This window comes from Cynocephalus volans, chromosome 6 (genome assembly GCF_027409185.1).
Source record: "Cynocephalus volans isolate mCynVol1 chromosome 6, mCynVol1.pri, whole genome shotgun sequence".
NCBI classification, from domain to species: domain Eukaryota; kingdom Metazoa; phylum Chordata; class Mammalia; order Dermoptera; family Cynocephalidae; genus Cynocephalus; species Cynocephalus volans.
Window position 1 is genome coordinate 60,788,004 of NC_084465.1, and position 25,389 is coordinate 60,813,392.

The following is a 25,389-nucleotide window of genomic DNA, read 5'->3' on the forward strand; positions in this document are numbered from 1 at the left end:
TATGAAAATGCTAACACAAATGTATATTTAATAGAAATATGATAGTCTACTTGTTTTTACTTTATCTTGAACCTACTGACTTACCAGTACACATACACATCTCAATCTTTAACAGCTGCCGAGTTGCACAGTATTCCATTACTTTGAACTATTAAAATTTCTCATCTAACTCCTTATTGATGGTGTTTACGGTGGTTTTTTTCCACTTTGTTAATCAGCAAAAACAATGCTGCAGTGAATATTTTTGCCTTTACATCATGGACTCCTAAGAGTATATCTGCTGGATAAAGACCCAGTAAGATATAACCGTGATAAATGACAGAGCATGAATGATACTATTAGGTTAATATGGTCCCTAATTTATAAATGCCTGGTAATAACAGGTTAAAATTCTGCTCTCACCTTTGTGGCCAGGGATTTGAGTTTTCCCAGTAGTGACTGTTTATTGGAATATACAAGTTCCTCTTCATTTTCCTCTCCTTCCATGATAGCACAACTGTCTGCAGCTGGGAGTTCACACTCTCTTGAGTTAGTCGTCATTACTAATTTGGAATATTTGTACTCCAGTCTAAGGAGTGATGAATAAAATAAGTAAATAACAAAGTGGCTGTTTACTTTTATATGTTAATACTTATTTTAGGTGGCCATATGCCAGCTCATTAAATGGTCTTGTAGCACAATTTCTCTCCCCTATAGCCATAGCAAGGTGTGCTTACATTTATCTACCATCTACATACAAATATTTCCCAGGACGTCAGAGAATCGGCCCAATATAGTTAATTCTACCACTTACTTTACCTTGACTAAACTGTCCAATTTTGAAGAACTTTTGGAAAACAAAGAAAAACTTTGAGTTCTGAATATATTTTCTTAATTTATGAATATTTGGAAGTCAATTCTCTATTAAGTTTTCCAATGTTTAGTTCATAGGGATGAAAATATCAAACAGGCAAGTGATTTGGTCTTTACTATCTAAATCACTATTCCTTTGCACTTCCCACCCTAGATATTCCAGTTGTCCCCAGATATTACCATATAGAACTTCCATAGCCTTACTGAGATACAAATTATTTTAATAAAAGATTAAAATCATGTAATAGAACAATATATATACTCAGGGGTTGGACTCAATATTCAATTCCCAATTCTCAGAGAACTGGAATAAATAAATGTATTATTTGCCTGTGCAGTTAGTCTGTTTCTTTGCAAATATCTGCCCACAAGAAATGGAAAAAGAAAAGGGGGGATGGGCAAGAAGACAGCATGATGTCAAAACAGACACAGAAAGAAAATCTGCCTTCCAATCTCAGTTCTGCTACCATCTACCTGGGTAACATGGAGCCTCCACTTTTCTTTGTTTTTTAAGAGATTGACCTAATTCCATGATCTCTAATGTTCTATGATCTTTCTATTATCAGAATAACAATCATTTCCTCTAGTTGCTTTCTCAAAAGCCTTTCCTACAACTCCTTCGCTAGGAGAAATTTCTTGTCTCTGAGAGACTCTATCCTATATAATGATTAAGTCTAAAATTATCACAACAAAACAGACCCTCATGTTCTTATATGATCATTCCAACAAGGTTACTTACTTTTGATTCTTTTTCCAGAAGTAGCAAGTTAGAGCCACCAGCAAAACAGCTGTGAAAGCTCCTACACCTGCTCCCACTTTTAGCCAAAAGTCAACTGTTTCACAGGTGGACAACTTTTTCTCTGGCAAAGAAATTCCTTTAATGCACCATTTAGGTTCATTCCACACATATAAGGTTTCCTTTAAATGAATAAAACCACAGACAACATGAGAAATGAGGTTCAGATTCAATTTTGAAAGCTAGATTTGCTACAAGGTCAATTTCTCATGTAGAAGAAAAGGTTTTGCTAACCCTTTACTCATAGTAGGCAGAGAGGATTATTCAGCATTCATTAAATAGAAGACTCAGAAGAGAAGAAAGATACAGAAGTGAGTGAACAAGGAAATAATAAAAATGCAAAAACCAAATAAAACATAGATTGTCACATCAGAAGAGTTCCTTACATGCTGAGATGGTTGAATAATGACTCCAACCGGACACATCTTTTGGGCTATTTTCCTAAAATGTTTAATGATCCCTGACTTCTTGATCATGTTTTGTTTGGTTGGTGGTTGGCCAGTATGGAGATCCGAACCCTTGATGTTGGTGTTACAACACTACGCGCTAACCAACTGGGCTAACCAGCCAGCCCTTAATCATGTTTTTGAATGAAAGCTTAGGTTGCTTAATATAACTAACTGGAATGGGTTTTACCCACTCATCGTGCATTTTCCCAAGTCTCTCCCCGGAATAGAAGAGCAGACCCTAGACCCAAGGCTTATAGGCACATCACGGCTGGCAGATCCGGTGACCGGCGTGGGGTAGGCACACCGACTGCACCCTTCGTCCCCATGCCAAAATAAGGAGGGCATTATTCTGGGTCACCACTACCCACACCAGGTACTCTCGTCCCCCTAAAGTAGATGACTCAATCCTCTCAGGTCAATGTTTTTCAAACTGCAAGTCACAACTAGCTAATGAATAAAAATCAATATACTGAATCTCAACCAGCACTTTTTTAAAATAGATCAAATAAGACATCAAAAAAGAAAATCAGGGCGCAGTGTGCATATGGTTCCTCATATACTTGAGCAGGCACAGTGACCAGTAGCAATCTGCATGGTGATCATATCGAATGACTTTACATGACCCAGGGCATTAATTGTTCTTGCTCATTTTCTGATGTATGATGGTCACTTTATCAACACCCTAACAGAAGGAGAACAGCATAATGTTTAACTTCATGTTTTATATACGTAAACATATTTTTACAGTTAGTCATAAAGTGATGTGCAGAAGAGTTTTAATCACTTTGAGGAAAAGTATCAATCAAGTTTTGGAGAAGTTTCAGCACATTTTTTAGGAAGGACGTTAGTGATTTTCTTTTTTTTTTTTTTTTTTTTTTTAGTACATGACAACTGCAACGTTTTCACTAAACTTGGTGCAAATAAATTACTTTTAAAATGGGTCACATCAGTTCTACAAGAATATGAGCTAAGAATGCTGAGGCATGTTCAAATTCAACAGCTGCAGCTGTAAGTGTAAATAATTACAACAGAGAGAAAAACAAACTCTGGTCAGCAAATGTTGATTTCATATGAAGAGCATTCTAACAAGAAAAAAAACTGTGCAAGAGTTTCTATGTCTTTACCAAATGTGCAACACCCAACGAAAACCGGCAAGCTTTGTAGTCTAATGACAGTCTTATAAAATCTTAAAACTTTAAAAAGATACTTGTAAACCCAGAATGCTTAACTTTTCAATAAGCTCCTCAAATACTGTCAAAGAAAAAACATCAGGCTACTGGTAAAATCTCTTGATAATTCTATAACTATTAGTTAGAAAGCCTTATCCTTTCATTTGATCAGATATCACTGGAAAACAGAAAATGGCTGACACTGTGGCTGAAAATTTATTCTTCTAGCATATAGGGATACTTTGTGAACAGGGTAAGATAAATTTGATGATAAATTTAAAAATATTCCTCTTAGTGATAAAACAGTATCTCTTCAAATCTTTACTACTGCATGACATTTGGAAGTAAATGCTTAATACACACTTAGAAACCAGTATGGATTTTTGAGATCCAATTTGATAAGGGCACTTTTATCCAAAGTTGTGTAGATCTTTTCATTTATATCAGCTATACGTGGAGGACTTGTTGTGTTGTGTAAATGTAATTTCATATCCATCTGTATGAGATATATCTACAGAACTGGCAAAGTACTTCTCAGTCAATATAAAGTGAAAAACTGTTCCCCACTCCATGCTGACCTGAAGATCAGTCATATCCCATCTACTTTCTAGCTTTCACAAGTCCCATAGGAATCTCTGATCCTCTGAGGTGTACTCTCTACTAGAGATCCCAGTACTGGTGTTGATATCTTTTCACCTGCACTTCTTTACTGACATTTCAATGAAATTTAGAGATGGTGAGGTGGTAGGCAAGTAGTCTTGAAGCAGACAAAGTTGAGGGTTTTTGCATATGATACTACTCAAAGCAAGTGCAATTAAGTAGGCTCTCTCAAACACTACTGGTAAAAGTGAAAATGTATATTTTCCTAGTAATAAACTGTAAGGAAATAATCAAGTTTCCAACAAAGATGTTTATTATAGAGTTATTTATTTTTAAAAAGGGTTTTAAATTTTTTCTCCCATGTCTAACAGGGGAATTATTAAATAAAAAAATATATAAATAACATTTATCGATAAATAAAAATTGTGTTAAAAATATTTAATGAGAAGGAAAATCCTAATGATGTATTAAATGCAAAAAAGAAACAGAAAATAGAGTAAAATCCCAACTTTATTAAAGAAACAAGTAAGCTAACAAATAGAGAACAAGCAGAGAAAATGAGAGTAGGATCTTGGTTTTATATGTATGTATACACGTTACTTTTTAGACATGGCTTCTTGTGGTGAGTCATTTATACCATCCCCATCTTCATTATACCTATAGCTGCATTATGTAAATCACATCTTGGTTCAATAACATCATTTCTTTATAGCCCAGGTAAACATCAACAGCCTATAATTCCCTTGCCATATTCATTGACCTCAAGTCCAGTGTACAACTCAGCTACCCCAGCATATGGGAGTTTAGCTACCAAACTTGATTTTAAATGCTACCAGTGTCACACTAAGTATAAGCATTGCCATGCTTCTGAACTTGCGTTTCTATTATGTGATGCCAGACTAACCAGCTATATCTTCAATGACACAGTCACTTAGACAGGTTTGAGCTGTACCTGAAATCCTCTCTTGCAGGCTCCCTCAATCTCATGGAAGTCATGCTCTGTGCACAGAGGGCAAGCTTCAGCACTTTCCCACAGGAAATAGAATGCACATCCATCACAGGTGCCTGCTGGACACTTGCTGAAATAAAAAATGAAAAACAGCAACAAAAACGACAGCTTTTGTAACATATTCAATCTATTCCAATCAACATTAGAGTGTCTATCACACACTGGGGAGCACTTTGTGAATGTTGAGGAAACAGACATGGAGAAAAAATCTAAAGGAGACAAAACTACAATGAGATAACACTTCGCACCCAGTAGAATGGCTAGAATCAAAAAAACAGATAATAACAAGTGTTGTGAGGATGCAGAGAAATTGCAACCCTCATACATTGCCGATGGGAATGTAAAATGGCACAGCTGCTGTGGAAGAGTCTTGCAGTTTCTCAAACAATTAAACATGGCATTACTGTATAATCCAGCAAGTCCATTCCTAGGTATACACCCAAGAGAAATGAAAACATATGTCCACACAAATACTTGTACGTGAATGTTCATAGCAGCATTATTTATAGTAGCCGAAAGGTAGAAATAACTGAAAGGTTCATCAGCTGATAAATGGATAAACAAAATATATGTACAATGAAATATTACTCAGCCATAAAAAGGAATGCAGTCCTGATACATGCCAAAACTTGGATGAAATATGCTAAGTGAGAGAAACCAGTCACAAATTTCCACATATTATATGATGCCATACATATGAAAGTTCAGAATGGGGAAACCAATAGAAACAGAAAGTAGATTAGCAGTTGCTTAGGGTTGGGAAGGGGTCTAGGGCATGGGAAGGTGATAGCTAAAGGGTATGGGGTTTCTTTTTGAGGTAAGGGAAATATTCTAAAATTGAATGTGGTGACAGTTGCACATATCTGCAAATACGCTAATGACCACTGAATTATACACTTTAAAAGGGTGAATTGTGTGGTATGTAAATTATATCTCTATAAAGCCTTTTTAAAAAAATTTAAAAGAGACAGATGCAGATAATGACCAAAAAAAAAAAAAAAAAAAAAAAGCTCTGGGAAGGCTTCTTGGTGGAAGTGATAGATCTAAGCTGAATATAGAAGATGCAGCAGAAGTTAGCCAGAATAGAAGGGAAGCAAGCAAAGGAATTCCTGCCAGGGGGATGACATGGTGTCATGAGTTGATAAGAGATCACATGTGGGTCATTGTTGTTGGAGCTTTAAGAGCAGGGCAGGAACTAAGTAGTGAAAATCCTCATCTGTCAGAAAGGTTGCGATTTCTGTTTAAGGTAATGTACTTAGGCAAGGTGCTTTGGGGAACAGAATGATGCACAGGATGATGGTCTTAGAGGTTTGGGGAAGGACATGATCACAAAATTGTCTAAAGTGAAAAAACAAACCAACCATCCACCAAGTCAACACACAACTCAGTAATACAAACAATTTTGCAATCCTGGCTTTCCTTGGCCTGGTGCAACTTCTAAAGGTGGCTAACTTCATCACTGTGCAGATAATGCGTAGTCTTAGACACAGATGCAGGACCACTCTGAACTAACCACCAAACAGTGCCTGAATGGAAACTTCTTGAAACTCTACTTTCTGGTGGGCCGGCCCATTACATCAACTTGCTTCTTTCATTTTAGGGACAGATAAACAAAGCATGGCTCAAAAATTAACCTGCTGTTACTGTGTATCAAATCCTTACTGACTGAATCCGGAGGCTATTTGGAATGGTTCTAGTGAGAATGGCTGTTTTGCTCATGAATTCATTAAAACCAGGCAAATATTGTTCTCTTAGTTTGTCTACCACACTTCCAGCTCCCTTAAGTCAAGCCATGTAAATTTAGGCTTTTCCCTGAAAACCTCCTTCAGACCTCAGCTGGTGCTGAGTAGAGATGTCCTGAAACACCTAGCAAAAACATAGACACAATGATAAGAAGAAGACAAAAAACACCGCCTTCAAATGCCTTTCTAATGGTACACAGTCTAAAACTATAATTTTCAGTCTACCAAAGTAAAATTTCAGACTCTTAGTTTAGAATATGAACATTTTAAAAATCTACTTATCCAAAAATGGACTGCATTTTTACATGCCCATCTTTCCAAAGTGCCCATGTGCTAGAGATACAGCAGACATGGACAGGAAGTAAATAAAAGCAACATTTTTTAGAATATGGAACAACAGAGGCCCAGAATTATTTGTCAGAGTGAAGAAAAATGGCAAATGATGACTCTTAAAAAACAGATTAACTCTTATCTGCCTTAATTTCTATATTTGTAAAAAAGGAGTAATGAATATTTTCAGACTAAGAAACAAAGAGTTTGGCTGATTAGCTTAGTTGGTTAGAACACAGTGTCATAACACTAAAGTCAAGGGTTCAGATACCCTTATCGGTCACCCTCAAAAAAAAAAAAAAAGGTGAAAATAATAATAATAAGTACAACAGATAAAAAACATGCCACATAAAATATTATCTATACTTTCCACCTAGATCAGTAAGAGCAACTCAAAATTGTTCTTTTTTAAAGATTGGGTGACCAATTAGAAAAATTCTTCAAGAGCACAATTATTTGTACAACAATGATTTGCAGAAGTAATTACACTTATCTGATGATCATTTAGCAAAAATTACCAATAAGCTTTCCTGCCCAAATTTCTTCTCAAATTATTTTCTACTTTACCTTTCCAACACAGAGAAGTTTTAAAGGTGTGGGAGGGAGAGGAGTGAACAAACTATTTATTTTGGGAAAATAGAAGAGTAAATCTGTTAACATTTAAGAAAAAAAGAACAAATTTTTTTTTAAAAAAACGAGAAAATTAATCAACGTTACAAAAACCTTTGGAGAGAAGACTTAGATTACTATTCTAACTGGACTTTCAAATGATTGTGTGTTTTCCCACAAATGACTAAACTCTTCCTTCCCACTGCCTCATTTTTGTAATTTGTCAAAATCAAATGGCTGCTATACTGCCTTCGCAGAGTGGTTACAATGGATAAAATGAAAGAACAATTTTGGGAAGTTTAAAGCACTGCAAAAAATATAAAAGACTATTAACAATGCACATCACTTCCTAATGAACTGATAGAACTTCAGAAACTGCAACAAGAAAAAAAGATCAAGACTGATGTAATTTATAAATCTGCCATTAGATGTCAAAACACTACAATGATTCAGTGCCTTTTCTTGGTAGATCTCACTTTTTAGAAGATACTCTTATGTTAAAAGTAGTTTAGAATCAATTCTTTAATTCTTTTAACCCAATGAATCATTTAAAACGTAGAACATCCAAATTTGATCCTTTGTTATAAACCTAAAGTTTCATAATTTGAATCAGGCTTTCCCTGTGAACTGGCAGGATATATGAAGCAATAATAATTTCAACAGCATTCACTTATAGAATGAAAATTTAAAAGTATAAATTGAAAAGTAGAGAAAAATTCCTCCTACTAAGAAAAAAAAGCATATAGTAAAACAGATAAATGCTTTATCGCCAAATATTTGAAATACTTTTCCCTTTGATTACCTGTGCCACCACCATCTCCACCCCCTCACCCCAACTTTTTAAATCTGGAATGCTTAGGTGTGACTAACTGTGCTTCTTTTATAACATTTGGTTTACACAGTCACCACAGAAACCACTGAGTAAATGTCTAACCAGGCAATACCTAGTCATGGATAACTGGGACATGTGAGGCTGAGATTTTACAGGATTACCAGATGTGCTGTGAAGACCAGGTAAAGACCAAATCAAAGGAAAGCCAGGTGGACCTCTATTAGGTTTTATTGGTAAATGAGCAACAGACCTCCCAGTTTCCTTACTTTGCTTCTAGTATTGCCTTATTAGTTGGGCTGGCACTGGCAACATGTAAGAATTCAGATGCATCTCTTTTCAAGAAGTTAGGTCTTGTATTCTAAAATGGGATCCATTTCCTCAGGGGATAACTGAACTGAGCAACGAGCTGTTAGTGTCGTCTGTTAAGTAAGTCATCTTTCCTAAAGCAGGATCTCCTTGGTTCATATTATGAATCCATGGAGAAGAATCTTTGATTATGAACTACTAGGATGTGATACTCAATCTATTATTAACTGCTTGGATAGTTCATAAGTTAGTGTAATTTTGTTTTGCCAAAACTTCATTCAAAATCCAAAGTTAAAATAAATTTATCTATGTTGTCGGTATGTTTCAGATCCTTCTGGAGTTCATCTCAGGAGACTGGGGGGAAAGGCCGTACTCCTGTATGCATAGAACATTTACCATTTGTGCCAGGGCACTATTGTTGCTGAACTTCTTTCATGAGGGGCTTCTGTGGGTTTCTTGAGATTCCCCTATGTCAGGGTATTCAGACTGGCATCTTCTGGCACGAGTGATGCTGCCTCTAACCAGCTGCTGGTGTTACCCCTCAGCTTTGACTTCTCAGAAAACAGCCTATCTCTGCTGAGAAGGCCTTGTCATTTGCAGAAAGTCCCCTTATGTGGGGTCCTTAAAACACTACTGCATCTTGCTTCAATTTTGTTTGCCTTGCGGCTGGAGAGTATAAATTGCTTATCACTGTGTCTTAGTCCTTTCAGGCTGCAATGACAAATTCACTAAACTGGGTAGTTTATCAACAGCATAAATTTACTTCTTACAGTTCTAGAGGCTGGGAAGTCCAAGATCAAGACGACAGCAAAATCAGTGTCTAGTGAGGTCTTGGTCTCTGTGCCATAGACAGTGCTTTCTTTCTGCGTCCTCACACGGTGGAAGGGGCTAACTAGCTCTCTGGGGTCTCTTTTATAAAGGCACTAATCCCATTTGTGGGTAGAGCTATCATGACCTAATCACCTCCCAAAGGCACCACCTTCTAATACCATCATCTTGGTATTGGATTAGGTCATGCTAATTCAGCATATGAAATTGGGGGAACACAAATATTCAGACCATGGCAGACTAAGTTTGAACACAAAATTTTTTTACCCATAGATCTTAGATTCAATCTCCTTCAAAAACGTCCCTTTCTATCCTAGGTTAATTACCAAAACCCATCATCTGATCAAGACCTGGACAAACTAAATTAACTGACACTCCCTAGTTTCTCTTATCTATAGACTCTATATCTTTAGTAAAAAAAAATCAAGTTTTATCATCTTTCTTTCATAATTGATCCTAAAACTTCATGAATAATTTTTGCTATTTTTATATCATGTCTTAAGATTACTTATTAGTGTTTGAATTACATAATTTTAGCAGTTCTGTATTAGAGTTTTTACATTTCTTGATCATAACGGCTTTTAGTTTCCACTAATGCTCATAATGCTTATATATGCTTCCTTATTTTTTAATGCTCTAAGAACATATCTGGTTTTAATCTTTTGTGTTCTATTGCCATTTTAATTTAACTTGCACAGATTTACGTATCTATTATCTGTCCATAAATGGTTCAGAGGAAAAAGAAAACAAGGAATCCATTTAATCATCATTTTCTGGTCTTACCTTCTTAAAATGGGTAGACTTTTTGGCTTTAACAGTCCTTCTCCAAGGACCAAAGAAAATACTACATTAGCATTCAATAGATCTGATGACTTTGATAGAGAGACACTCAATCAGGGCCTGTGGAATAAACCCCTGGAGTGTTCCACCTCTGAACATTATCAGGATAAAACTGTGAAGCATCACTTTTGTGAGAAACAATATTCCCAGAGGTTACATTGATAATGAAGATGAATTTGGACTTTGAAAGATGCTTTGGCAAAACAATTTTAGGTTGTCTTATAAACTACCCAAGCAATTAAACATAGTCACGAGTCGAAAGAGAGAGAAATGATGATTTTCTCTAACTCATAAGATTAATAAAAATGCTGTGTGAAGAAAGATGACTCATTTAAAAGAAAGCACCAATAACTTGTAGATCAGTTAAGTTATCCTCTGGGATAAACGTGATATTTGCCTCTTAGTGTGCTTCTTTGCAAATCTCTGCACATGAGGAATTGGAGGCGGAAAAAGGGCAAGATAAAAGCAGGATGGCAGGAAATCTTTCCATCTTGACTGTGCCACTTTATAGCCATACAACCCAGGGCAGCAGTGCTTCCTACTCTGTAAAGTAAAGGGGTTTGACTCAAGGATCTCATAGATGCTATATCTCTATTATCAGAATAAAAATGGTTCCTTTTGCCTGCTTTCTAATAAGAAAATTGTTATTATAATTGTTTAAACTTGTTATAATTGTTTCTTTTCACTAACAAAAATTTCTTGTGTTTTGGAAAGAGCCATTTAGACACAATGCTTAGATTTAAATTCTTCCAGAGCCTCCAGTTTCTCTTTCTACCTAAGATCATAATTAGAGGTTTGGGAAGCCTTTTAGGCAGAGGCTGGAGAGGCATCTATTTAGGGATTTTAGCAGTCTACTGTGTTAGCAATTTAGTCTCTGCCCAAGATGCAAACTGCACAAGAAAATCTCCGAAGTTCACTCCAGCTGTCAGATTTCATCTGCCACAAACACCAAGCTGTGAAGTTTTTATCTAAAATGTCTCACACTGTCCAGACACTTTATGAAATTAGAAAGCAACTACATTTGCCAGACCAAACAGACAGGTTGGGGTTTCCAATTGCAGATGAGTAGACAGCCCAGGTAATTCGCTGTTCCCTCTTAATTTCTTAGGCAACACACAAAGAGCAGAAATTTCCCCATTTCTCCTGCCTCATTCACTTTTTTTCAAGACATTCTCATTTTCCCAGGTCAGCAAGATATAGAACCCCAACCAACATTACTACTGCTAAAGTCGCCTTTGCCTGGTTTGCCAAGATTATTGGCAAAGAAAGGAGAATTCCTGGGAACGGCATCCCCTCCGCACTGTCAAACACTCCCTCTGAGATTTCTTGGTCAGCATATGAGGCTTCTCAAGGCAAGTGTCTGGCTAGCACCTCCCTCTCTCTCGCTTGTAAATTTTAAAGCTCAGAAAAAATGCAAAGTCAATCTTTTTCAGAACCAGCCTAAGAATCTGGCTCTGTTAATATTTTTTTCCTGTTAGTAGAAAAATCTTTATTTAGCCCTACAGCTAACACAATTCTAATTATTTCAGAACAAGGTGCTGTTTCTCATGTTCTGGTCCCCGAGCTCCCCCTTGTGCCCTGATGGGAAATTAACTCAAGAAAGAACTAAAGGTCAGTACATCTAGACACATTTAGTAGCTCCTGAGACTTCAGTGTGCATCAATTATAAATAAAAGTTTATCAACATATGGGTGAAGTATTCCACGCTGTAGACTGAGACATTTTGAATTAGCTTTAAATAACACAAAAATGCAAAACAAAGTCTGAGTTTCTATCTCAGGAAAAAATAAGCCAAATCTCCAAAATGTGGGTTAAGACAAATAATATGCATCAGAATTGCCTTGTGTTTTTAAAAATATTTCTGTGCTCAACACCCAGAGATTCTGTAGATTTTAAGGAAGGCCCAGAAATCAATTTTTAAAATAGATACCCCAAGGTATTCTGCTGCAAGTCATCTCGAGAAATGTTGGCAAAAACAGTTAAATTCTCTAAGTAGCAAAGATTGCTGGAGGTCAAAAAAGAAACTTAATTTTTCCTCTCCTTACAAGGAAAAATTCAGTTTCTAGAAGGCATCATTTACCCTATGAGATTATTTTCTTTATTGCATTAAGGAACCAGAACACAGATTGGAAGACTTAGAGTGATTTACTTCCTAACGGACAGACCTAGTCTTTAATAACATCATCTGCTTGAGTCAGAGACCTGTAGAAGACTGGAAGCCATGGTAGACTAGTCTTCGGACTAGTAGACTCTACTAGTAGACTCTACCCCAGGTAGACTCCTAGGGACTAGACCCAGAGAGGTTAATTGCTAGGTCCAAAAAAAAATCTCAGAGTGCCACAGGAAATAGAATAAGCACCTGAACTCAAAGCTGTATGGTGAAATATCAGAAAATATTCAAAAAAATGCTTTTATTGCTGGAACCTCTGAGCACACATTTTCATACAGAAAGTTTGGTTTGTTGCCTTGGCTCTAGCCTGGACGCTGGCAGAAGGACCTTCTACCACGTGATGCCCTGAGCATCAGTCTCCCTCTGTTCCTTCCACTGATGTATATTACCTTTGATTATGTACTCATCTCATCACATTCTTCTCTCCCCTTGAATAGGCGAAAAGAATAATTAATTCATAGGTCTATGAGAACCAAAGAAACTCAATTGGTGAGAAGTGAATGCTAATATGCCTTTACTCCCAAAAATAAGCCCAAAATACTGTTACCACTGTAATTATTTTTAGAATACACAAATAGTTAAAGCAGCGCTCAGACCACCGATTTCCAGTCCTGATGTGACATAAGCAAGATAGCTTAAAATCACTCAAGGGTTATCGTGAAACTATCAAAAATAAAATTATCAGCCATGTTTTTAAAACTATATATTTTTGCTGGTTTGATGGAGAAAAACCTGTGAATCAATCTATGATCCAAAGGCATCTTAACCATAATATTAGAACTAAATAATCTACATACAGAACAATGAATAACTGAAAAAATAAAAATCAAGAGACATTTAAGTCTCACTCATGACACTAAAGCAATCTTTAAGTTGAAAGTTCTTGTGAGTCTATGAAATTGCTATTTTCTTCTAATCAGATCTAGACTACAGAGAGCTGTTGCCTCAATGCAAATCAGTTAAATGAACAATATAATGTATTTTATATAGGTAAGACTTATCTTGTAATTCTTCCACCATTAATCAAAAAACTGAAGAGTTGGAAATGGATCATACAAATTATCCATCCTGGCCCCCAACCCCTTTCAGAGAAAGAAACTATGACTCTGAGATTAGATTACTTAATCAAGATCACCCAGCTAGTTAATTGTTGATCCAGTACTATAATCCAGCAAAGTTCCTAATCTAGCTCACTAGGAAATTGAGGCTAAACAGTAAAAATAAATACATGAATATAAACTCTGTGATTAATTGTATATTATTTGAGTAATTTTCAAGAGAATTAGATACTCAAGGCAAATAGGACAAGAATATGTTGAAAAAGAGGCTGGGAAGTATTGAGATTGGGCAAGGACCAATTCCTCATAACAGGTGCGCAACACATCCCTACAACGAAAATCTATGGATTCCTCTGTTCTCTTTCTGTTTTAGCTCCGTGGAGAATATGTTTAAAATAGTAAGACTCAGGAATTTTTTTCTTCCTCATAATAAATACAAATGTGGAATAATCATACAGAAATAAGAATACCTGGGGACTGAAATCACTCCTGCTCCAGGTTTAGTAGGATTACACCTCATTTTCACAGCGGTTGATCGGCCATTAACACAAGAAGTTGTCGTTGTGGAAGACCTATCATAAGGCAAACAATATTTTTAAAAACAGATATGATACAGATTACAAAGGCAAAAATAGCATGTGTATAATTGCTCTTATGCTTTATGACCAAATACAAAAAATGCATTAAAGTTCACTAATTTAGAATTTTAATATAAATTCAGCTCATTTACTTTCACTGCCTATGAAAAGTTGACTATTTTCCCAGTAAAGTGATAAGCTATCATCAAGGTATTTAGTGAAGCTATTATAATTTTAATCAAAATCATAATCAAAAAAATGTTAAGGGAAGTGGTCATATCTACTTAGGCTGATGTTCTGATGTGTGAACTGTAAACAATTACTGCCTAGGCAATGGAGTAAACATATATATTTGAGAGAAATTATACAAGGCTTTCAAAATATTACATGTTTCCTACTTTTTGCTAAGTCTTATTTAAGAATTAATTACTGATTATCTATTAAGTATAAGTTACCATGTTAGGCACCCTCAAGGGGCATAATATATCTTCTTTGCTACTAGAAACTTGCAATAAAATCCGCATGGATTTTATTTCCCATTCTGGATTGAAAGTATATGATTATATGAGTTCCTTATATGAGTTTCTTTTGATTAAGAAAAAAAACAGATAGTCAAAAGCAGCAGCATCTTCACTTACTTATAAAAGAAATGCACATCTGGTATTTGGCTTGGTGGAACTGGGAACATATCTTCTTTTATATCAATATTTTGCAATGTGGTTTCAACTGTCACTCCTAAATGACATTTAAAAAGAAACTATTAAGCAATATGGAAAAATTAGGTTTATTTAGTCTCTGTATATCTGAACAAAAAATAGCTTTACTTTGATAACTGTCATTTTATCATAAATATTTTATTAAATTAATGCATTCATGGTAAGAATAAGAAACTTTCCAAAATCTCCAGAATAAAAAAGAAAACCAGAATCTCTAGCTTGTAATTTTGCTTAAGTTATTTCACTTCCCTGGGCCTTATTACCTGAATCTGTAAAATTAATGCAGTAATTTAGATGATCTATAAAATCCTTTCCAGTTCTAACATTTCAAAAATCAACTACTAAAATTGTCATCCTCTGTTGCGTTTTGCCAAATGAGTAGATCTGTTTTGCTAATATAGCTTTTTATTCACATTCAATATAGACATATTTGACAAAGAAAAATTTTTGTGCCCTAATAATTTTCAAAAAAATAACTCAAAAATTTTCTTAACATAATAAGCAGGAAATCAGGGCATTTTTCCTATTTCTTGTGGGCAAAATGATGGCAGAGCCAAATTGCAAACAGTTACAGCAACCTTTGCTTCTGACACAGAGTTCTGATGCTAAGCACAGGCCCAGTAACTGACCTTGGTGCTGAAATTTAAAGTTAAATTCCTCTAGCGTCTATAGCAATGGTTCTCCAATCTGCCTGCACATCAGAATCACATGTGAAGCTTGTTAAACCCATAGATTTCTAACCCCCGCCCCAGAGGTTCCAATGAATTTTATCCCTAAAAGTCACTAATTAGAGATCTAGATTTTTCTTAAAACTTTTCTGTAACTGCCAGGACCACAGAGACAGAAAGGGCACATGGAGAATAAAACTCAGCACCCTCACTTTTGTTACCTGGCACCAGCTTACCTCTGGTATGAGAAAAGATGATAAGAACTGGTGGCATATATTATGATTTAGGTTTACATTGTTTGTTTACTATTCTTATCTTGTTTTTAGTTTTGGCTTTTAAAATTATTTTGCCTCTTAAACTCAGAGAGTCTGATGAAAGGCACAGACCCTCAGAAAACATCATACTGCATATGAGTTAATCCATAAATTCTGAAGCTTCTTGTACTCTCTAAGACTGATCAGCAGACCCCACTTGTAGGAGCTTTTTTAACCTTAATGTGGACCTTAATCATCTATGGTAAACACCAATGCAGTGACAAGCTATCAGGACCATAACTGTAGGGTAAATGTATGCATGCATATGTGATCCAAAGGAAACTTACCTAAAAATGTATCTGCCAGAATGATGGATTGTGATGATAAGGCTGCTCGGAAACCCTTACTTTCAGAAGGAATAATAGTTGACTGGCATATAAATGCTCCTACCAAATTCGTGTAATCATCTGACCCTGCCACCATTTCCTTTACTGTAAAGTCAGTTATATTGTTGGTACAGAGGGCCATCTTCTTCCCCTAGGAGAACAAAGTCATCAAGGAGAGGTTTTATTGAATGTCAGTTTCTAAACTAGTGACTCTGGTGGAGCAGTGGCTGTCCCCTCACCACAGAGAGCCTGATTTAACTGATCTGGTGTGAGGCCGAGGCACCAGTATTTTTTGAAAGCTCTCAAGGCAATTCCAGCATTCAACCAGTGTTGAGAGCCACTGCAGTTATATGAATACGGTAAATCGAGGCTGCACTGAGCCTCCCACTACAAGCATCATTGGTGCTGGATAAAAGCCATTTAAGTTAAGGAAATAAAAGTCATCTATGAAACATTCAGTTCATAGGATAACAATACATGCTGGGAGACCAGCAAACTGTTGATGAAAGTTTTAATGCCAAAGAAAAACAGTTGGTCTTCCTTCTTCTCCTTTATGGGACTATGGGTGGCAGAAAGGTAATGTGAAGGCTGAAGAAGAAAACATAAAGCCATACTGCAGCAAAATCCTAGGACAACTGAATTCTAAACAGTTTGTCACTGCAAGTATCTTTATTCACCTACTCTTAGATTCAATGATGTGCATCTGTTCAACTACACAACAAGTTGAAGGCAATATGTGGTGCCTTGGACTGAATGTCCCCCCAAAACTTAATCCCCACTGTAACTGTCGAGTGGGGGAAATCCTATTATGGTAGTTGAAAGGTTGGGCCTTGGAGAGGTGATTAGATTGTAAGGACCATGCTACAGTGAATGGATTAATCCATTTGATGGCGTAGTGGCGGTGGCAGGCATGGTTCTGAGGGCTTTAAAAGGAGAATGCACCAGGAGCTGTTTCTCTCTGCTCTGCCATTCTTGCCATGTGACACCCTGCATTGCTGTAAAGCCGTCCCCAAGAACAAGGCCCTCACCAGATGTGTTCTCTGGACTTTGGACTTCCGACTTCCCAGCCTTCAAAACTGTAAGCAATAAATTTCATTTTCTTATAAATTACCCAGTTCCAGGTATTTTGTTATAAGCAATAGAAATGGACTAACACATGGGGTATACGTTTTTAATCATTTAGAGGTTAGTTGGAAGGTATATTTATAAAAATCAGAAGACTATCCAAATATAGTATATTTAAATAAATATACTATAGTCCCACTACAAAGGACTATATAGCTTGCTCCATAATTTCTACAAAGAAATGTAAAAAGAAAAATAGGAAAATTATTTTATTGGCCTTAAATGTGGAATATGTACAGATGGGCATTTTTTTTTTAAGTATAAATAATTTCTCTTAATGTAGCAATTTTAACCTACAAATTTTTCTTCCACCAGGCCTTCTCACCACAATATGGGTACAATATATTTTTATTCATCTTAAATCAAATTATTGAAGCCGAGAAGAAGCAAAGGAAAGGAGCAGAGAGAAATTACTGAGGAAACAGGAAAATATCAGAGACTAAAAAAGGAAAGAATAAAAAGGAAGGAAAAAGAAGAGGAGAAGAGGAGAGAAGATGGACAGGGACAGCGTGATACAAGAATAAGACTGAGAACTGCAATAATGGAATTAATCTTATTCACTGCTTCACACAGTATCTGGCACACAACAGCTCTTTAATCTATATTAATTGAGTGAACTGAGTGACTAACCAATCTAGTGGGTGTGTTGAACAACCCCATGTAAAATCAGGACAGAACAAATGTCATACCATATAAAATTTATAGATCCTTTTGTTTGAAATTTTCTGTGGTCATCAGCTCTTTATATTTCCTTTGTACAAAGTTTAGAACAGTATCTCAATTGCAGATATAGAAAGAAACATCAGAAAAACACCTTATTATGTTTTCGCCTTTGCTAATAGTATATACCTATACACTTCCCAACCCCAATCTGTATGTCCATAAAATTATTGGATATATAGTCCTGTAATTCTCCCAATTATCAGTATCATCTAAGGTTCTGCTTCTTCCCACAGAAAATAAAATCCCATTATTTATTAGCAGAGGTACTTTAACTGACATTTGTCCCTGCATGTCTCCTTTTTCTTTCTGACAAATTTCTTGGAAGTCCTTTTCTTTTTAAAACACAAAATTGACAATATAAGCAAGAGTAAAACTTCCTCAAACTATGATTACTTGCCTAAAAAAATAGTAGGATTGACAAGTCTGGCCCACTTTTACAAAAATGAAAGATCCTCAAAGAACTTACACTATAGCTCCAAGCTTTGGGGTTCAACTGACAGGATAAGAGCTTTGATGGACTGAGAATTAGTCAAGCTTACCCCTATGGAGAAAGCTGCTGATACGCTAGGAAGCAACAGGGGATTTTAAGCAGTCAAAGCTCAGTTTCTGACACTTTGCTGCCAGCTTTCACAAAGATTTTATTTGTCCATCAACACAGAAAATGTCAACTCGATCAGAGCTGAAATACAGCTCCATCTCACCTTGACAGCCAGAACTTACCTCATGTCCACATAAACTAATATTGAAGAAATGGAAGTATTTTGTTCCTTTGGAGGTAAAGCTGGGGCCATTCATTAACGAGCCCATGCTGCTGAGGTTGCTAAAGTCATAGTGCAAACTCTGATTTTCTTTTTCATGGTAGAAAAAGCAGTCACTATAGCAAACTGAGTGGTCCTTTGATTAAAGAAGAAGAAACATAAAGAAACAACGGGAAAGAAAGTATTAGCTGCTACTAAAAATGTGTTTCAAAAAAAAGTTCTAGGTATAAAAACTATTTCAGTAATTTGATCTTAGTTGTAATACGAGGGTACTTCAAAAAGTTCATGGAAAGATTTCTATCATCACTCAATTCTATTTTTCTGTGAACTTATTATCAAGCTTACATAGAGAATTTCTAAACTCTAACTAGGCAAAGTTCAGAAGATTGAGAATTTTTTTAAAAGTCAGAGTAAAGGTATTCTTAAATTAGTTTCTTGAAAAAGTTTCTTGATATTCTAAGGGCCAGCCCCGTGGCTCACTCCGGAGATTGTGGCCGCAGGTTCGGATCCTATATAGGGATGGCCCATGTGCTCACTGGCTGAGTGTGGTGCAGACACCACCGTGCCAGGGATTGCAATCCCCTTACTGGTCAAAAAAAAAGATATTTTAAGAAGCAGCCAAACTTCCCTGTTATATCAGTTTAAACAGGCAATAAAACTGCTTTTGTCTTTCACCCATAATATAGCACCAATCTTTGCTCTTAAATGTTGTATGATACAATAGCTGCTCCCCAGATTACTGCTATAGCCACACTATTATTTGATCTACCTTAACAATACACAGGAAATCAGTCTTAATATTTTTGGAAAGCATTATTATTTGGATGCTTTTCTTAACATATTACATCCCTAGTAACTAGCACTTTCATGGTGCATACTAAGTGGCCAATAAATGTAAGAGGAGAAAAAACAGGAAAAGGAATGAAAACGTCTTTTTTTCAGAATAAATAGCAACTTCATAGCTCCTAGAGAAACATTAAGGGGAACATTTGAGTTTCTCTATTAAAATGTGCTTTCATAGGGATAAGTGAAATGCAGATCCACTCACCTGAGTGCTTTTACTCCCAGGCCCACATGGAATACAAGCCTCCTTGCCATAGACCTGATGTATGGACAGGTAGGTGTCAGCTGGACACTCCTTGCACTGGTTGGTTTCTTTCTCAATGTAGTGGCCTGGGGGGCAGGGGACACACGATGAGCCCGACTGTTCAGAACCGAGGGCACAGGCACGGCATGAGGACGCCACCCCATCAACTGCATTAGTGGTTGTGATAGAATAAATCTTCACCATGTCATTGATGAACCGTCTATTCTAAAAAGAAAGCAGAAAGTAATGACTTCTGCCTTGGGGCTTAGCTGTACAACCAGATATGTCTTATGTTGATATCACCAAAATAACTAAGCAGAGTGTTTTCGGCCTAATATAGGTTGAATATCCCAAATCCCAAAATCCAAAATGCTCCAAAATCTAAAACTTTCTCAGTGCTGACATAACACTCAAAGGAAATGCTCCTCGGAGCATTTTAGATTTCAGATTTTTGGATTTGGGATGTTCAACCGGTAAGTATAATGAAAATATTCTGAAATCTAAAAAATCCAAAATCCAAAACACTTCTGGTCCCAAGCATTTCAGCTAAGGGATACTTAAATATAGTTTGTAATTGACAGTGGATTAAAAGCACACCTATTTGGTTCTTCTTTAAAAAAAAAAAAATTGACACAACAAGCTAATTTTCACAGTAATGGAATTATAGGAGTTTTGCCACAATTGCCAGGAAATATGTCCTAATTGGTATAAACACAGGTGTATTTATACTTTACATCTGGAAGAGCTGGTATGTTTAATAGAGGAGTAACTTTATCTCCCATCATATTTATTCAAATATAAGCCTAAAGTAAATGACGCAATAGGGTGGTGACAGTGTCATAGGGTAGAAAAGCCTTGGACTAGGGATTAGAATGTCTTGGAAGACAGGACTCCAGACCTCACCCAAACACTAACTGTGAAATATTGATACAATCACATCACTTCTCTGAACCTTCCTTTCCCTCTCTAGTCCCTTTCCTAACCAATGTATTCTGATTCTACTGAAAGGATGCAGAATAGAAAACAAAAACCCGGGTCTTACTATATTATTTCTTCCTGTGACACTGGGTCACTTTAAGGTCTGGTTTCATCAAGCAGCGGACTTCACTCTATCAGTACAGAGCAGTGTCACCCCAGACTACTTAATGCTTTTTGTCTGGAGCAAAGATAAAGGTAAGGCAAGGAAGAGGTATTACATAGCACGTTCATGCCCCTTGTAAAAACACAACTGAAGTCAAATAAAACCTGGGAAATGGGTTCCCCACTGAAAACCTAAGAGAAAATAGAAAATGCTCTACATTTGCCACCATCGCACTAAGGTCACTTCTGAACAAGTGCTTTACCTTGTTCTCACCTTGGGAAGGTCACATCTATGAAAATCCACAGAAGTAACAGTACTACTACTATTGAAACATACAATGGAATTTACATAGGGGAAGATTAGGTCTATTCTAGCCAGGAGAGTAAAAGAAAGGAAATGAGTCTGTGTGTTAACCCAATCATGTGTACGTACACATTCTCCAGGCTGTAAAAGGTGATATTACTGTAATGAAAAAAAAACAAAATAACACCAGTTAATGGCTCCTCTACAAATGTCAGATCACTCAGATGAAGAGGAAGAAAGTCACCAACCTTCTCAAAAAGGTTTAAAAATAAGTTTTCAAATAACTACAATTAGATTTTCCTTCTCTTAAGCTTCAAGCAACTATATTTGTTGAGTTCAGAATAATACAAAGATACATTGTATCATTCCATTTTATACATTCTTACTCTCAAAAAATAAAAATTTATCATTTTTTTGCATAGTACTTTTTTTATTGGTTATGAATAGTCATGAGATACAAAGCTGATTGTCACCACTCGTGCTCAAGATATGATGGCCAGATCCATACTTTTTATATCAATCCACTTCATAACCAGATGGCTGATTCCACATCAATAAAAAGCTATCTTTTCCTCCAGATTTGAGTGATCACTTTGCATGCATCTCCACAAGGGGGCATCATCTTTGTGTTTAAAAAAAACAAGTGCTTGGAACTTACATCTTGACCCTGATTAGTTCTCTGGAAGGCCCATGTAAATGTGAATGTTGCATTCTTGAAGATGACGTGAGTGTATGCTTGTTTTTCTTTCGTTCCACCCCACGATTCCACCACATTGGTACTTTTTCTATTAATATCCTAAAACACAGTGGGAAAAACATAAACTAAAACATAAATTCAGACACATGTATATATTACAAATACGTGTTTGTATTGAGAGTAAACCTTGTAGGGTTCGGGACTATTTATCAGCAAAGCTGATAACCCTAAAACTCTCAAAACTTCCCTTCAAGTCTGCACAAGCACCTAAGTAATTACAATGTATCAGTCACATAATGGATATAACTTGAAAGAGATCTCAGATCATAGTATGTTTAACCATTGGTCTTTTTGTTTGTTGTTGTTTTGTGTGTATATGTGATTCAAGCTTAGGAAATACATTTAGAAGGGGAAACATAATTCCTCAAACTTCTCACAATAAACCTCATAGATTGGAAAGTCTTTCCACTTTTATCTTTTTCCTTGAAAGACTGTGATTGACAGGCAGCACTTGCACAGGAATTTTAAGCTCCCCCTGCATTATACTTGCATTTCCCAGGCTTATCCAAGTGTAGACTAACCAGAATGTTATTTTGTATTCATGAAATATTCTCTCTGCTTATACCTGAATTTCAAAAGGTTTAATTTTTATTTCTGATTTCTTCAGCTAAATTCAAGATTAAGAATAATCATACAAATTTGTGATATTCCAACAAATATGTTTTCATTAACATGGCTAGAAAGTATAATAAGTCATCCAAATAATATAATATACATCTAATTTATTTAATTGAAAACCAAGGTTAATCCTGAATTTTCTAATTAGTTTTCCCTGTAGAACCCCTAATAAATGACTTAGGAACTTGGATGAGCTTCCATTAGTTATTTGGGATGATGGCAATGTGGTGGCAGGAGCTCAACACACATCTCTTTCTTTTTCTTCCTATGTCATAAACATAGGAATCAAACATGTTATAAAGTAATCAAATATGCTATACACAGACATGTCTTGAGTTCGCCCCACAGATAGGAATAACAGAAAATGTTTGTCATACATTACAGAAATCCCCACATTACCAAACAACCAAATCATCATACCTGCCATTTCCAAAAAGGATACAGATAGCACTCTATTAAACATCATCTTTCTGGATTATAATAAATGGAATTGCATTACTGCAAATAATACCACCTTACATTTATAAAGCACTACTTGATATTCAGAGTATTTTTATGTTATTTAATTTGACACCTCCAAAAATCCTGTGAGAAGACCTGTGACATTATGATTTTTTTATATATTGATTTTCATCCACAGTTCCTGGCTCACCAAGGCAGGACTCTAATCTTCCTTTGCCTTTCTGTCTTAGAGCTGGCCATAAAGAAATTCTCTGACCCACCTTTTCTGATTGTAGGTCATAAGACCCCCATTTCAAAAGGGGTCCTGTCCCATGCCCGGGAGGAAGGAATGCTGCACAGAGAGGCCAAGAAGAACCTGAACAAACATGCCTTGCTGGGTTTCCCCACCCAGCCTGTTACTGTTAGATCATACTCTTTTTTTCCAATCACATGTCTACATGGTTGTCCAAGCTTCAATCATGCCTACATGATAAAACTTCTGTAAAAACCCAAGAGCACAGAGTTTGGGGAGCTTCCGGACAGCTGAATACGTGGAGGTTCCTGGAGTGTGGTGCACCCAAGGAGGGCATGAAGCTCTTCACCCCTTCTTCCATACCTCACCCTACGCATCTCTTCATCTGTGTATTTGTAATATCCTTTATAATAAACCAGTAAATGCAAGTAAGTGTTTACTTGAGTTCTGTGAGTCACTCAAGGAAAGTAATCAAGCCCAAAAGGGAGGAAGGGGTTATGGGAACCCCAATTTGTAGCTGGTCAGTCTGAAGTTCCAGAGGTCTGACCTTGTGACTGGCATCTGAAGTGGGGCCAGTCTTGGGGACTGAGCCCTCAGCCTGTGGGATCTGGCACTATCTGCAGGTAGACAGTGTTGGAATTGAATTGAATTGAATTGAATTGGAAGACACCCAGCTGGTGTCTACTGAAGAACTGCTTTGTATGTGGGATAAAAATCCCCACACGTTTGGTCACAGTAGTCTTCTGTGCTGATGATTGTGCTATAAGGGCAGAGGAAAAACTGTTTGTTTTTTCCCTCCTCAAGACCAAATCATACAGAGAAGAAGAAAAATTAGCATATTCTGCTATTAAACTAAAAATTCTGGAATATACCAAAATAAATAACATATGATCCCTACCCTCAGGTATGCCTGGTCAGATAAGAGAGACAAAAATATAAATACATTCACTTAATTAAAATAGGGCTGTTTCAAAGGGTTTTAGGAGCACACTGGGGAGAATGGTTAATTTTACTTAAAGAAATAAGAGAAAGCTTCCCAGAAGAGGTAAAGTAGGAGCTGCCCTTGAAGAAGGAATGGGAGTTCACCAGACAAGAGAGCAAAGGGAAGAAAACGTTCTAGCTTAGAATGTCAAGGCATCGGGAAGGAAAAAGTACAGAGTGTTCCATTAACACTCACATGTTCAGGGTGACTAAAGAGAGGTGGGTAGTAAAAGCAGGTTTGGTAACAGAGGCTGGGGAAAGAATACAAAAACCCAGAGAGATGCCATGCTAAGAAATTTGAAGTGCATTCATGGGCCACTGGTTCTCAAACTTTAGCATGTATCAAAACCACCCTCAAGGCTGGCTAAAGTTCAGTCAGCTGGGCCGCATCCCCAGAGTTTCCCATTCAGTAAGACTAGGATGAGCCCCCAAATCGCATTTCTAACAAGGTTCCAGGTGATGCTGGTGATGCTAGTCCAGGGACATTTTAAGGACCACTGCTATAGGCAATAAGAGGCCACCAAGTGTAAGAGGGTAGATCTGCTGTTGATGCCTCTACTATTTTTTTTTAATATTTATAGAGATAATTTTGATAGCAGCATGGAAGAGAGAGTGGAGATGATAAAAATAGGTAGGAGACTACTGAACAGCACAGTTGAGAGATAACAGGAGTCTGAATTCCAGCAACGTCACTGAGTTATGAGAGGAACTAACAGATTAAAGAAATAAGGAGGCAGAGTTGAAAGAACTGAAGACTTCTTGGTTATTTGTGGGTAGTAGATGGATGTGTTGAAGATTATTCATGATCTTTTACTGCTACAAAGACAGTATTTTTCTCAGGACAAAGTAGTCTGCTTTCATTTAACCTATTAGTAATCACAAATAAATGTTTAATTCTTCACACATCTTCTATGTCATGGGAGAAACTGTTAATGGACTGCTAACTAGCTACTGAAAGGGTCACTGGGAAAAAACACAAACGAAGCAGGTCTCTAAACTCACTATTTAATCATAATGTTAAAATTAGTCAACAACCTTCAAAACCCCACATGAGAGCTTAGTAAATTTTA

At 36.5% G+C, this 25,389-nt stretch overlaps 1 protein-coding gene across 1 annotated transcript in view; it reads right to left on the reverse strand.

Moving 5' to 3' along the window:
- Positions 1-384: 384 nt before the first annotated feature.
- The window catches only part of ELAPOR2 (endosome-lysosome associated apoptosis and autophagy regulator family member 2), a 107,198-nt gene continuing 82,193 nt past the window's right edge, over positions 385-25,389 (reverse strand). Inside the window, exons 12-20 of the mRNA XM_063100294.1 lie at positions 21,928-22,065; positions 19,847-20,110; positions 18,761-18,934; positions 16,154-16,343; positions 14,807-14,903; positions 14,061-14,162; positions 4,819-4,945; positions 1,592-1,770; positions 385-568 (exon numbers count right to left, since the gene is read on the reverse strand). Coding sequence (XP_062956364.1) covers positions 385-568; positions 1,592-1,770; positions 4,819-4,945; positions 14,061-14,162; positions 14,807-14,903; positions 16,154-16,343; positions 18,761-18,934; positions 19,847-20,110; positions 21,928-22,065 — 1,455 coding nt within the window. The remainder of the gene's footprint in view (positions 569-1,591; positions 1,771-4,818; positions 4,946-14,060; positions 14,163-14,806; positions 14,904-16,153; positions 16,344-18,760; positions 18,935-19,846; positions 20,111-21,927; positions 22,066-25,389) is intronic.